Below are 15,319 nucleotides of genomic sequence, written 5' to 3' on the forward strand. Positions count from 1 at the left end.
TGACTAAGTCAACCGTAGATTTAGTCGACTAAAATCTTATGATATTTAGTCGACTAAAACTAGACTAACACTAAAGCATTCCAGGGGACTAAAATGTGACTGAAACTAAATGAAAACTATTGAAGAGACTAGACTAAAATTAAATGTGCTGCCAAAAACAACACTGCGTCCAACCACATTATGGATTTTTGGTATTTTTTAAAGTGAAGGATATTATAGATGACTACGTGGATATGACGAAGTATATCACCATATTGCTACAGTTACAGTATAATATCGTCGGCGTCGGGTGGTAACTTTACAATATGTCAAGCAAACTTGAGAAGTATATAAATGTGGAGAATCATCGATGTCCTCCTCCTCTGCTGCTCTGTGCTCGCTTTCCTTTCTTCACGTGTGCTTCTTGGACACACATGACCCTCGTTAAACTAACGATACCTGTGTGCAATGTACCTGTACCTCCCCACCCCCCAACACCTCGCCCCCGTCACTGACGGTCTGTCGTGTCTTTTCATCTCTTTTTCTTCTACTTGTCTTCCTCGTCTGCTGCTCCTTTTTCATTTGACTCTGGGCGTCCCCTCCCCCCCCTGCTGTCGCCTGCCTGTCTGTCTGTATGTCTGTCTGTCTGTCTGTCCTCCCTTCATCTGGGCGGCGGATTGAAGGCTTGCCAGACACCTGTTAACTCTCTCTCTCTCTGTCTCTCTCGCTCTCTCTCTCTCTCCCCTGTCTCCAACACGGTAGTTCTCACACTTTTTAGTGCAAAGGACCCCCAAATTGTGTATATATATATATTTGGTCGCGACGCGGACCCCCATCTGATGAAAAGGTTCTGTGCCAGGCCTTATATGGCCACAGTAAACTGAAGACCTAAACACGGGACTCCTCAAGCCCAACGGGTGATGTCACGCACCTACATCCATTTGTTTCCTTTTTTATTTATTTTTAAATACAGTCTATGATTGAGCCCCATGTGTATTTTGGGCTCCATTAATTACTTTCTTCCTCTGTGTCTCTGCCCCACCACCCCAGCCCCCCCCCCCTCCATCCACTCTGAAGGTAAATCCATGCCATTGATTTAACCGGGGATGGCCCCAGTTATCCTTCATTTCTCTCTGGCAGAATTGGCCTATTCTTCACCCTCACATACTCACTGTGCTTGAGTCAACCTGTTTAAGTGATCCTGCCCTCCTTCCCTCCCTCCGAATCCCTCCGTTCCACCCCCCCCCCCCCCCCCCCCCAATACATCTCCGCCTCCAGCTGGTCGTGACCCTCCGCTCTGGAAATGCAAACTAATCATTTGAAAGACGACGTTGTATGCACTGATTCCTAGTTAACCGATATGAACCCTAGCGTTCCCTCTTTCTGCACTGAAAATAGCAAGATCTACAAGCTTGTGTGAGCTTGGACAAAGACATTTTGTGTCGAGGGGTAAAAAAAGGTTGGGGATCAATCAAGTGTAGACATTGGATTTGAGTGGTTAATATGTTAGTCTCTGCCAGGGCTGATGACTGGACAGTGGACACTATATGTTTTTGTTCCTGTCCGTAGTCCATCAGTATGTCCATCCGTGGGCCGCTAATCTCTGGCAACGTTGGACTGACATTTTGCAAAGCATACTCTCAGTACTGGGATTGTTCAAATTGACACTATAACAAGGTCGATTCACGTTTTTGAACCCTAAGTCATGTAATCAAAAATAACATGTTTCCCTGAATCCCTTGACTCATGACACTAACTCCCCACATCGGCCACACCCGAACAATTTTGTCCAAACCTCAACACAATTCGGGAGCACAATATCTCTGGAGTCATGTGATCATGTCATGATGTATCAGATTTGTTACATTCCATTCCAACTGGCTATGACTGACTAACAAAATGTGCGGGCTCTGGGTGGGTAGGCCACCCGGCCTGGCGGAGACCTGTGCTCAGAGGATCACACTTTTCTAGTCATCTTCCGAAAGAGTCATGATGAGCTTTACTCCGCAGTGTAAAAGCCTAATTTATGCTCTGTCGCACAATGCGATACACTTAAGTTCACACGTGTGATTTGTTTTTAACCTGCGGTGTTGCGTGTCGAAAAACAGCCGATCTACAAGCTCCCAACATGGCCGACGTGAAGTCCCTCTCTTCTTGGTGGCCTCGTCTCCGAGTTCATTTCCTCTGACATCTCTCCCTCTGAATAGATTCATCAGCCTCTCTGTGGCGACTTCCTGATCTATCACCCATTTATTGCACGCCTATCAAAGTCAATAATTCATGCAAGCTGACAACGCACAACGTGTCTATCAGCTTGTTCAGCTTTTAGCTACAGGAGTACTAGGCCAGCCAAAATTTTGTGCGTGCGTGCGTGTGTACGTGTGTGTGTGAGAGTTCTATACTAGCCATGGCCTGGGCCATGCTCAGCGGTCCAGGCACCTTGGCTGGCAGTGTGCCGCGGGTTCGGCTCCCGATCCCGACGGCCTTTAATGCATGTCTTCCCCCCATCTCTCTCCCCATTTCCTTTCAGTCTACCGTCTGTCCCTCCATAAAAAATATAAAATAAAGACGGAAAAAAGTGTCAATACCACAATGTAGAAATACTCTTGTTATAAGTAAAATGGTTTAGACGGGTTTAGAACAAAAAAGTAAAGCTATGCAATGCATGCGTAGCATACCGTACTGCAATGCAAGCCAATGGCAGATGATTTGAATTGAAATTACCGGCGTACAATCATGGCTTCCTCGTCTGGTCTTTAAAATCTCGGAAATAATCGCATCTCGTGCCGTCATTTGAAAGAAATCTCTGAACGGTTCGGAATCGGATAACATTTCACCGGCCCATTTCGAGTCCGGGGGCCTTTCTTTTGGACCCGTGAAGAGCTCCAATTCCAATCTGGATGATTTAGGCTGCATTTGGCTTGCCAGTCTAAACGGTGCCGTGGACTCCAGCTTGAGTACAAGTAAGCTCTCTGGATGATGTCTGCAGACTGTGTGCTTTTTTGGATTGATTCTGGTGCTGCCGGATCAGTTGAAGCTGTAGCGTGAGTGTTGGAGACAAATTGCGTGTGGGCAAGCCAAATGTGTGTGTGTGTGTGTGTGTGTGTGTGTGTGTGTGTGTGTGTGTGTGTGTGTGTGTGTGTGTGTGTGTGTGTGTGTGTGTGTGTGTGTGTGTGTGTGTGTGTGTGTGTGTGTGTGTGTGTGTGTGTGTGTGTGTGTGTGTGTGTGTGTGTGTGTGTGTGTGTGTGTGTGTGTGTGTGTGTGTGTGTAGTAAGGCTTTTGGCATGGTCCAATGCCCACTCTTACAGCCTCCTCTTTCCTCTATCTTCACCATGGCCCAGTGCTTCAGCAGGCTAGAGCGCTTGGTCTCAACTTGTGGGTCGGGACACCCAGGGGGTGGTCCCCATGTGATTTCGGGATTGGTCTCCAGATGACACAAGTGACAATTTAAAGGAGCATTCAGTGATTTAGAAAGCCCGCCTCCGCTCGATCATGATTGAAAGGCCCCTCTAGCCAAAAACGAAACCTAAGCTTTTTTGACCCCAGGGGTGATATTTGAATTAAGTGAAATCACTGAAGGTACCTTTAAGGACTTTTAAGACTTAATCAGCAAAGTACACTATAGAAACTGGTCAAACATTGGCCAAATTCTCAAAATAGCCAATCTACAAGGTTGCGAGCTTGTAGATCTGCTATTGTCATAATATGTATCTGTGGAACAGAGTCAAACTAAATGTACAGTAATGCCTCTACTCCTACATTCTTGCCTGGGATGCAGACTGATTGCTACACCTCTTGGACGGCCGGTGTCTCTCAAGACAGACTGTTGCCTGAGGAACAACAGGGGAGGCGCTGTTTTCCCGAATATTTGACAATGGGATTCTCAGATTGCCGGCGGAGAGGTCCAAAATGTTCGGAATTCCCAGAAAATATGTAATGTAAATGTAAAATGTCCACGAAAATCTTCATGGGGGCCGAAAGGGGCCCTAGGATTCTTCATGGGGGCCATGGCCCCGTGGCCCCCACAGACTCTACGTCGCTGTGTACAAGTATTATTCATAAATATTGTACAACCATTAATCATATAACCACAAAATAGTACAGGCAATCATGTCGTTCAGAACATGGGTAATACTGGAGGACTCTTCCAAAATCAGCTTTGGCGTCGGACTCAATAAAACGTGACATCGGTCGGTCTCCATAAAACACGCATAATCGTTGCTGTTGGGTGGAAACCTTGTATGTCCAAAACGGTTACTATTCAGGAAATAAAGAAAAGGTTAAAAAAATAACCAATGTAGCGTAGTTATTTAAACACAAGCTTGTGTTTAGACTTTTCATCGGTTGAATATTCATAAAACCCACAGACACTTAACCACTTTCACTTAAAACATTCGTATAGACTAGAGCCTGAAGAACTGCAACACACTTGTACGTCAATGTGCGTTAAGTTGTCGTCGTCCCCTGCTTTTACTACCAGTCATGAGAAGGTTATGTCATATCGTCGCTGTCGGGCAGTAAAAACCTTGTATGTCCAAAGCCCGCTTTCTTTTTTTTTTAACATTTCAAATACAAGCTCACAGCGCAATGCGACCCCCCAAACAAACAAACATAAAAAGTGTAGATAAGAGATACGTGGTTTCAGGCCGGCGGTGACGGCATGGTGCCGCTGCGTCTCCTATGACGCACGTGTCCCTTTCAGAGTCACCTTCAGCCATTAGTCACCGTCCCCCTTCCCGTCCTCCTTCTGCCCCTCGCCCCCCTCCTCCTCTCCACTTAACTTTATTACATTTGGACAGAGAGGAATTTATAACCCGACTAAGAAGGGGCCATGGGTCCCCTAATGGAATGGACCGGTTACGCCATAGATTTATTAAAACATAGCCCAGTTATTCCTCGCACGCAACGCTAGCAGCCGCTCACTGCCTTCCAAGTCCAATGTCTGTTCTCTCTCTCTCTATCTCTCTCTCTCTCTCTCTCTCTCTCTCTCCCATAGATTTAGGTCTCACTCCTTCTCTGTATCTCTGATTTCTCTTTCTGAACCGTATGAGCCCTTAGCATCCCTACATGTGCCATGAGAGGCGAGCCGTGTCCGGCCGTCTTCAAGCTAGATTTGGTTGTGGAGTGGAGGGACCCCTCCTGGGGGAGACCCCGGTTAGCGAAGCCTATAGGGTTTTAGTGATTAATGCCTTATAACGCAAACGGTCTCAATGTCGGGTCTCCCAGAGACCCGACATTTTATGGTCAACTCTACGGCCTGATGCAAACACTGGTTTGTGTCCGTTGTGGTGGTGTGGGAGTTGAAGGCAGGATCAGACTGGTTTCAGTCTGTTGCTCTCCCCAGGTTGGCGGATAAAATGTTTAGAAAAAAAACAAATAAATACATAGTTGTATAAAATATGGTTAAATATGAGGACCACTAGTGTAACCAGTATTGTGGTCTATTCAGCTGGCTGTGCATGGTGAACGCGCAGCTTTAGCTGAAACCAAGGATTTATATATAGAGGCATCATTACAGTCTATTCAATTCCATTTTTATTATAGTGCTGAATCACAACAAGTTGTCTCAAGACACTTTACATACTGTATAGACTGTCATGTAGTGTATTGATATCTGTCTTGTCATGTTGTTTAGTGGGGGTTTTTTGTTAGTGTTTTTTTCTTTCTTTCTTTTTTTTGACGAAAACCACAATGGAAATAAGCAGAAAGATTTTATTTTTATATATATATATAAATATATATTTTTTGCCTTTATTGATAGATTTACAGTAGGTAGGCAGGAAAAGGGGGGAGTGAGATGGGGGGGAAGACACACAGCAAAGTTCGTCGGGGTCGGGACTCGAACCCGCGACACACTGTCATTCTGGATTACCAGCCTATAGGTGCCTGGACCGCTAAGCCCGGCCCAGGCCACTGTGCTCTTTTTATGTCATCAAATAAAATCAATCAATCCATCAGCAAAGACCTGATGGCAGCAGAGAAACTCAGGCGGAACCACCAGACTCTAGGGTGGCCGGCGGACATCTGTCTTGACTGTGAGGGGAAAGAGAGAGAGAGGAGAGACACAGAGGGATACAAGCAACAACAATTGTAGCAACTATGATGACAACCATAACAATAATAGCATTCATAATTAGAGTTGTTTTCCGATACTGGTATCGGTTACTCGGGCTGATACCACCCTCTCAAGTACTCAGTACTTGGAACCGCCCCTGATACTTTGACCCGAGTACCAAAACATCTGACCCAACACTGCAGCAAATCGCCCAAAACAGCCGATCTACAAACATAAATGGCAACTGACAAGTGTAGATCGGAGATCCATCTGCATCTAATGGTTACTAAAAAAAATAAAGTACTCGTATCGATGATTACAAAAAATGAAGTACTTGTACTCTTACTCGGTCTGAAGAATATGGTATCGGGACAACTCTATTTATAATAATAGTACAGCAGTCGTGGTCCGTTGGAAGTCTTGATCTGTAGCCAGGAGTCTGCCTCCATCCATACAGCTGTTGAGTCATGTTTTCATGGCTTTCATATTGGCACAGCAGATTAAACACAAATCATCTCTTTAACATTTACCGTTATACCGCCTTTTAGTGGCATTGAACTCCAACTTTACTCAAAATCTCATCTATGTTTTGCTCCTGCCTGTCCTCCTTTACGGATAATGAGTTCCTTCATGGAATGAAATGAGAATTGCTCAAAGGATGCTTTGAAGCGCGGCGGTTGTGTGTAATGTGCCCCGTAGCACACAATGCACTTATCTCTCCTTGATTACCTGCCTACTGTATGTTGTGCTCCCAAAGGCAATGCTAATCAGCAGGTTAAGTCCCGCTGTTCATTCAGGTTTTGCATAACAAGCCAGCCCATACATAATACATAATGCAGCCTTCAGCAGGCGTCATTTCCTGTAATGAGTGCTAATGATGATGCTGATGAGAGGGAAACCTCTCAAGCCGTAACCCTGTGTGTTCACATATGAAGGTATTGAAAGAGCCAAGCTTGTGGTACACGGGTATATTAACCACTTAAAACCCTACAGTATATACTGTACTTAACATCAAATTCCGAAAACAGTCATATCTGCAAGCTCTCTAGGTCGTCTATCAGACGAGCCTGCATCATCATTGCTTCCAGTCATCCCGGTTCTCCATCCATCTGGCCAGCTCGTTGGTGCTTTGCACTCCTGGGTCTTTCTTGAGTACATCCACATATGTTAACACCCTCAGCGGCATCTCCGTCCTATCAAATAGTAACACTCGACGCTCAGGACGGAGATTAATAAAAGGACGGAACTTTATTGATATAACGGAACGCATCGCTCCACAGGCTGGGAGCGCCTGTTGGGCAACATTCGATGTAATTTCCGGTTGGGTCAAAATGCCCCCCCCCCCCCCCCATTTTAGTGGATGCGACCGAAAATCTTAAAACGTGAATAACTCTTGATCTAAATCAATCCGCCCAATTCCAATCAAAGATTGTTTTTGACGGCCCATCACGGTTAGAATTAATCTTACCTCCTGTCAATCGCCTCTGGGTGTTTTGGCTACATCTAGCTACTTCAACTACAACCGAGATGGCGTCTGGTGCATCGCTAAATGTGCTCCGTTGCTGCAAATCGCTGGGCACTCTACTTCAATGGTCCTAAATAACCCTGGGCGTTTGTGGTGTTAATGTGGGACGTCCCCATGACCGGTGCCCGTGTGTTTGTTCCTAAACTACTTTTCTGACTGGCAGCTCTTGGTGTCTTTGGCAGTGTCCGGCTCATTCTCCTGGCTGCTATGTTCTGGCTCACCCTTGACATTCCATCATACAGGTTCTCGTTTGTAACATACAAGCGCACAGGCTTGTAAAGTAGCCAAGGGGAACATAATATAATGGTTCCTGTTTGACACTAGTTTGTCGGGAGCCTATCTCCTGTTTTCTGAGCAGCATGATGTACAAGTACACCCCCTGGAATGAATGCTACTGATAGTTTGGAATACATTATTTTTCACCAGTTTGTTTTCAACCCTTTTCATATCAAGGCCCATTATTCATTCGGCATCCATCATGCAAACAGTTGGGTATGAATCTCTGTTCGGAATGAATTCATTATGAACAAATAAATGTGGTCCATGTAAACGCGGCCTGTGTGTGTGTGTCCAAGTGCCACAGTGTCCTTGAGCAAGACGCTTAACCCCTAACTGCTCCCGCTAAGCAGGTCGGCGCCTCGCATGGTTTCCTTCGCTGTCGGCGTTCTGTGGATCTATGGGTGAAAGTGAAATACGATGTAAAGTGCTTTGGAGAAAGGCGTGAAATAAATGGCGGTCCATTTAGCTTGTGTAGTTTTTCCCTTCCCTAAACATTCCGTGAGCCTTCCACGGCGCACAGTTCCTCCTAATTATGACTGAAAGCTTTTCATTTTTCGAGGCCTCAAAGCGGATTACTTATTTAATCAATGGCCTTTATTTATGACAATCCAATACACGCTGATACTGCATACCCACATGGGGAGGATAGAAAGGCACATAATGTGATTTAAGACCGAAGGCTCTCAAATAGATTTAGGCCCTGCATGCTGTGTGCATCGAATGCCAAATGCAAACTAAATGTCATGGTTTTGTGTCTTTACTGTTGTCGTTTTTTTTTTTTTTTGCAGGTACTGAGCAGTATAGTAAATATTCTGGCTACGCTGAGAGTTACAAGTGGAAGCACAGCCACAAGGATGAGACGCCCAGGTAATTAGCCTGTTTACACACATCCACACACACACACACACACACACACACACACACACACACGCACAGTATGTAGTCATGTATCATATGTCTGTATGTAAACATGGGGGTCCATGGCATATGCAAACATATCTTGTTCTCATGTTTTGTTTCTTAGGTTTGTATTTCTTCACCACAAATGCTAAGCATGTAGTTTTGGATAGCATGTTATGTAGACAGATGCCAGCTCATTGTTGACCTGGCATCCTATAGTGTGTATTGTTTCAATCTACAGATTATTGATTATTGTGGGCGATGACTGATGATAGGTTCCTGATGATAGGTCCTTGGTTTACTTATGATACTAGATTCCTATTGCTATGCATTACATGTATTACCTTGTGTTGTCCTTGCTTATTGTAAATCGCTCTGGGTTAAGAGCTTCTGCTAAATGCCTAAAAAATCCCTAAATTGTTTAGACATATTCTAGGTTCATGGTTTACTATGCTAGTTTCTTGAGGCGCTACACTGCTCTCTCTCCAATCTATGCATTTGATTATTTTGCCTTGTTTATTGGAAGTCGCCCTGCATAAGAGTGTCTGCTAAATGCCAAAAATGTAAATTGTATACGGCCTAATGTGGTTGTTCTCAGAGTGGATTCCAGGGAGTCTGTGGGTTCCATACAAGTCTGTCCAATCGAACCAAATGAACCCTAACGGGTCCATTTGGTTCCATTTGTATACTGTCAGAGTTGAGGGGAGACCTTGAAATTAACAAGTTTGAGGAACACTGGCCTAACGTACATCAAACTGGGGATCCTTACCCATATAGACCTGAGGCCGATTCTATGAACGCCTTCCAAAACCTAACCTTCACGTTATTATTAAAAAATTTAAATAAATCATTATGTATTGTATAGCAACAATAAGAAGAATGCGAGAGCAAGCAATCAGTTGAATAATTCCACGTAATGAAGTAACGGGTGCACGGTTCTGGAAGGTATACACTGAAGGAATAAATACCAGCACTCACGTTATCCGTTAGGATTCTTGTTTTATTTTGATTTTCCCCCAGCTTACAGGTATAACAACAGACCAATGGACGTTTCAGCCGAGTGGTCTTCTTCAACTCTAATATAGACAACAATGTTTCTGTGTCACTGGGGACGTGGGTGCGTTGCACTAAACGGTCAACAAAACACAAAAGGTTGAGAAACGCTGCTACAAAGTTAGGGTCACTGTGGTGACCGGTCTGTCTGGTTCTCAGGGACGACTGGCAGAGACGCTGTACGGAGATAGTGGCCCTGGACGCCCTCAAGTTCAGGAACTTCCTGGAGCAATTCCACCCCGAGAAGATCACCAGAGAACTCAACAAGGTGATGGGAGAGAGAGAGAGAGAGAGAGTGTGTGTGTGTGTGTGTGTGTGTGTGTGTGTGTGTGTGTGTGTGTGTGTGTGTGTGTGTGTGTGTGTGTGTGTGTGTGTGTGTGTGTGTGTGTGTGTGTGTGTGTGTGTGTGTGTGTGTGTGTGTGTGTGTGTGTGTGTGTGTGTGTGTGTGTGTGTGTGTGTGTGTGTGTGTGTGTGTGCATCAAATTAAAATTCAAAGACTTGGTTGACATTAAAACAGTTCAAATAATTACCAAACAACATCCGAAAGATAGGATTTGAGTATGTTTGTTTAATCAGCCATTAGTGAGGACCAACGCAAAATACCACTGCATTTTTGTGAAAGGGGTTATTCTGTGGAACAAATGCGGAGATTAACTAAATTAGAACAATGTGAGACAAGGAATAAGTTTGAACAAATGTTTAAAACGGATATACTAAATAGATAGGAGAGGATAGAATAGCTAGGTACTATGAGAGAGAGGGGGGGGGATATATAGACTGTCTTGTATGCTTGATTGTATATGCTTGACTGTTTCTTTTGTTAATTTGTTAATGTTAATTTTGTCTTTTGCTTTGTCCTCGCTTTTAATGTGAGTGTGTCGGAAAGTCTAAATTTCTTACATATGACTGTGGTATTGAGATACACAAAGACGATACGTTTTAATTAAACTTCTCCCTACTCCTTTTTCAAACATAATGTAAGGAGAATAGATATTTCTATGTTTTTGTTTTTATTTTAATCTATTTTTTCCTCTTTATTTCCTGTGTGCGTGCGTGCGTTTGTGTGTGCGCCGTGCGTGTGCGGCATTCTGACCAACAATGCTACTGGCATAATTGCCTTTGTGGGCTTCTTTGTGTTGCATGGGCACAGAGCTTACTTACCACTTACTACTCTATAGACTGCTTTGACCGGTGTCCCCCAGGGCTCTGGACTGGGTCATCTCCTTTTTCCAAGAATAGAGATGTAAGCCTATGGGTCCATTTCATTAAGCCATAATGTACTACTAGCTTTGTCAAACCACAATTGTGGAAAAGTATCAGAGCTTCGAACTACTTTATTTTCCTTTCGGAACTTGCAGCGGTTGAAAGGAAACATACAGAGTAGACACAATACAGTACATGCATACCCAAGTCAATATATAAAAAAACCCACTAACTACGATATAAAACTACAGCCAGCGTTTTTTCACGTTGTCTTGTTGCCCTCCGCGTTGAAAACGTGTCACGGCGAGCGGGCTGCAGCCATTGCATGAATTGAGTTGTAACGGTGGAAGACGCCATTCAGCATGGTGACAAATGACAGCAGCAATCACTTCCAGCTGACAGGACTGTCACAGCTTGTCACACTGTGTCACAGCTCGCCATTAATCTAGTAGTATAGGATTATGCAGGAAAGAACACGTTTGTGTACAGTAAGATTGTCGCTGTTGGGTGGAAACCTTTCATGCCCAAACCCCTTAAAGGACCACTTCACCACTTTTCAACCAAGGTTCATGTTTTAGGTTGTTATTAGAGAAAGTATAAGATGAGTGTTCTTTTTTTTTCATTTGCTGCTTTCTTTCATTTTAGCGATTTTAGCTGTTTTTGACAGGGGGTGGGGGCATTCGAACATAGGGCTAAATATGTATTTTTTTTACAAAATGTTATAGCAATTTTTTTGTCCTACTAGACTACATCTGGCCACAAAAGATCACAGGGTCTACTGAATGTGAAGGGTGGTACTATAGACTGATTCAGAAACGGGTCTCATGGTCGCAGGCAACGTATTTCCGACAACATATCTGCGGTTTCCCCGCACCTCCTTCTACTACAGTGAATGGAAAAGTGACTGATGTTAGTCTGCCTCAAACGTTACTCTTTTACCTGCTTTTTACTAACACTAACTTTACAAAGATGCCCAGAACAGCTTGATGAACCTGTGTAGTTTATGGCTGCTCCAACAGTAGTGGCAACATAAAAAAAATAAAAAAAATACACAATGTCAAAATATCTATATATATTTTTATATATATCAAAAAATAAATCGCTATAAAATGTTGTTAAAATATACATATTTAGCCCCCCTGTCAAAAATAGCTAAAATCGCTAAAACTAAAGAAAGCAGCACGCTCATCTTATACTTTCTCTAATAACAACCTAAAACATGAACCTAAATAAAGTTGTCCTTTAACATTTCAGGAAATGTAAAAGATAATCTTTGTTCTGATGCGTCCAGTGTAGTTATTCTTTAGTCACAAGCTCATCGGTTCAACATTAATAAAACCCGAATTAATCACTTTAACTTTTAAATGTTCTTAAAAGAAATAGCGATAATCGCTGATCTACAATCTCACGACAAGACGTGACGCAGCGTGTTGTGAGCTTGTAGATCGCCTATTCTCGCTACTTTTGCATGGCCCTCTTGAAAGGCGAAGTAAGCTTAGTTCGCTTTAGTTTATAAATTGAAATAATGCAGATGCAAGATTTCTGCCCGACAGCAATGACCTGTGATAGATTTGAAAGAGGGAAACAATAGCCTCATTAGAATAGTTTTACACTTGCTTCCAGACAGTCTCAACTAATAAAAGTCTCCGTGATTTATAACATCTTTGAATTTAGCTCTGAGCTGCTTACAGTAAGTGGTTTATTTGCCGCTTTCTACTGTACAACACTATTCTGCTTAATCAGCTGAATAATAGAGATTTTCACACATATTTAATCACTTAATCACTCAATTCTCAGGATCTGTATTTGGCACCCTGTTGTTTTCCGCTAGTAGATAGCAGATTGTTTATCTTTTGTTCAGCCTGTATCCTGTATGGGTTATTTATCCTGATTGGATAAAAATGCGTATTAGAGGTGTACATTGGCACTGCCCTCACAATTCAATTTGATTACGATTCACCAGGATTTGATTCCATTCTACAATGCATTGCAATTAGGGGTGTAATGATATAGTAACTGCATCGAAAAATCGATTATTTCAAGAATCGACGTATATCGAAATGAAAACTGCAACATTGACTATGTATCGTATCGTTTTACAAAGCATTTTTTAGAAGAAAAAATTAAAAGATGGGTTTAATGACTTAGTTTAAAATAATGTCAATGTATTTTAAATAGTTACTGTATCGATTTCAAATCATTGAATCAGATCGTATCACCATAATTAACCAATATCGTCCATGTATCGTATCGTCAACCATGTATCGTGATACGTATCGTATCGCTGTTAAAATGTATCATTACAGCCCTAATTGCGTGCGCGCGGCGAGGCAATACGATACACACTGATGAGTTCACGCCAGGGCACCCATCTCCCGTTCATTATCAGCCAGTGTTGTCTGTCTCTGAAGAAGGATGTCTGAAGCATGAAGAATTATGGAGCATTATAAATTGTCTCATGTCTTAACTGTGATGCTCTGCGTTGCATTTATCTCATTTAGGCATACTGCGGGTTCTACCGACAGAACGGCATCAGCCAGCACCTCTCGGCCGTAGCAACCGGCAACTGGGGCTGCGGCGCGTTCGGAGGAGACACGAGACTCAAAGGTATCGTTGGACGAATTATGAAGAATTAAAACACGTTAAAATATCTACGATATGGACTCTGAAGATACAGGACTTGATGCTCATTTGATTCATGCAAATTAGTGTTTGTGTGTACTGTACCTTGTGCTTCAGCTCGGCGGTTTTCACCATGACATACAGATTCTTCTGTATTTATTAGTCATGGTTTAAAGAACAACACATGTTGCAGGCTTTTCAGTGAAACGTCAGGGATAGAAACACATCATTTTCATGTGACTTATTTCCATTCTGGTCCTTGGTCTGAGACAGACAAATCATTACAACATAAAACAGGCAAGGCACAATAAAAATAAAAATAAACACTCTATTATGGCATAATTAAAATATCTGGTAAAAAAAGAGTGTCCATTCCATTCTGCAACGTTTTCTAAAAGCCACGCTTTGACCCTTTATTTGAAAAGAAGATGTCTGCTGAAGCGCTTTATTGCCGGGGGTGGCAAGTTCGAGTTTACTGCTGTTCCATATCTAATTAAGCATTTCCCCATATCAACGTTGCCACTCTTCTCAAAAACATTTCTAAGGTACACAGGGCAGATGTTATGTACCAAGTTAAGCTGTAATTGAACTGATCTAGCTGCCAGAGGGAGCCAGGCCAACTGCTGGAAATGTTTTCCAACCTGTTCCTTAAGATGCATTAACATCCTCATCTGAGGCTGGGATGGCTGAATCATCCACATATAAAACCGAATTAACAGAACTGGCAGCTTTTAGGTTGTTGATTACATTTCAAAACAACAGGGGGTCATGCCATTTGGTCCCTATCCGAGAGATATGAGGTAAACCAATTTAGGCTGGACGAGGTCAAGCCTGTAGCCAAAAGTTTATTTAAAAAAAAGTAAGCCGTAATCTACCGTATCAAAGGGGTTTTTCTGGAGCTCAATTAAAATCCACATAGCTTGTCAGCGTCCATTTTCAGATTGGATGAAATGACATGCGACGCACATCAAACTAACAGTCATGATAAGTCTCCCTCGCACCCCAGGCTGCTCAATTAGTCTCTCCTCCGGGGTGCCTGGCTCTCACCCGTTTAGCTAACAGCCCCCTCCCTCCTCGTATTGATCACATGGCAAACATTTATGTTTTCCATTAAAAGGCCAATTGATTGTGGCTCCGTGGCTCCATAAATCGTGGCAGGATGCATAGGGCTCAGTGCTGGATCCACACTACATTACTCCATGCATAGGCAGGGATCCTCCTCCGACATACCTCCACACACATGATGTCGTCACTGCCACAGACCTCGTATCGCCATATTCAATCCTTTTTATGTTCTCTCATTAATTGATGCCCTGTTATTTAATACTTTGTCGTCGTGTGACAGTGTCGCGCAGAAGTAGTGGAAGTAGTCAATCTACATTAAGCTCACATAATGACATGCCCAAATTAGGGACGCAAGAGTGAAAGTGGGTACCTTTTTCTGTAAAAATATTTTTAAATATATTTTCATGAGCTGAAATGGCAGCTTCCTTACTCGGATTTCGGGAGGTGTAGTTCCTTCCAGACTCTATATATAGCATTCGGACATTGTTGAATAGTTAGTTGTCTGGCTGTATGTGAGACTAATACATATTTAACCAATGCAAAGTATAACCAAGAGCTTGTGACTAAATAGTTACAACATTGGATCCTTTGGAACATGGGTTTCAAGTTCATGAAAGGTAATTAATTAGGACACACAA

At 43.0% G+C, this 15,319-nt stretch overlaps 1 protein-coding gene across 3 annotated transcripts in view; it reads left to right on the top strand.

The window, feature by feature from the left end:
* Nucleotides 1-15,319, top strand: part of parga (poly (ADP-ribose) glycohydrolase a) — a 64,638-nt gene that overhangs the window by 45,385 nt on the left and 3,934 nt on the right. For all 3 annotated transcript variants that reach the window (XM_083775610.1, XM_083775611.1, XM_083775612.1), the window contains 3 exons: nt 8,627-8,705; nt 9,951-10,059; nt 13,496-13,601. In XM_083775610.1, coding sequence (XP_083631736.1) covers nt 8,627-8,705; nt 9,951-10,059; nt 13,496-13,601 — 294 coding nt within the window. The remainder of the gene's footprint in view (nt 1-8,626; nt 8,706-9,950; nt 10,060-13,495; nt 13,602-15,319) is intronic.

This window comes from Protomyctophum parallelum (genome assembly GCF_964188405.1).
Source record: "Protomyctophum parallelum genome assembly, chromosome: 10".
Taxonomy (NCBI): Eukaryota; Metazoa; Chordata; class Actinopteri; order Myctophiformes; family Myctophidae; genus Protomyctophum; species Protomyctophum parallelum.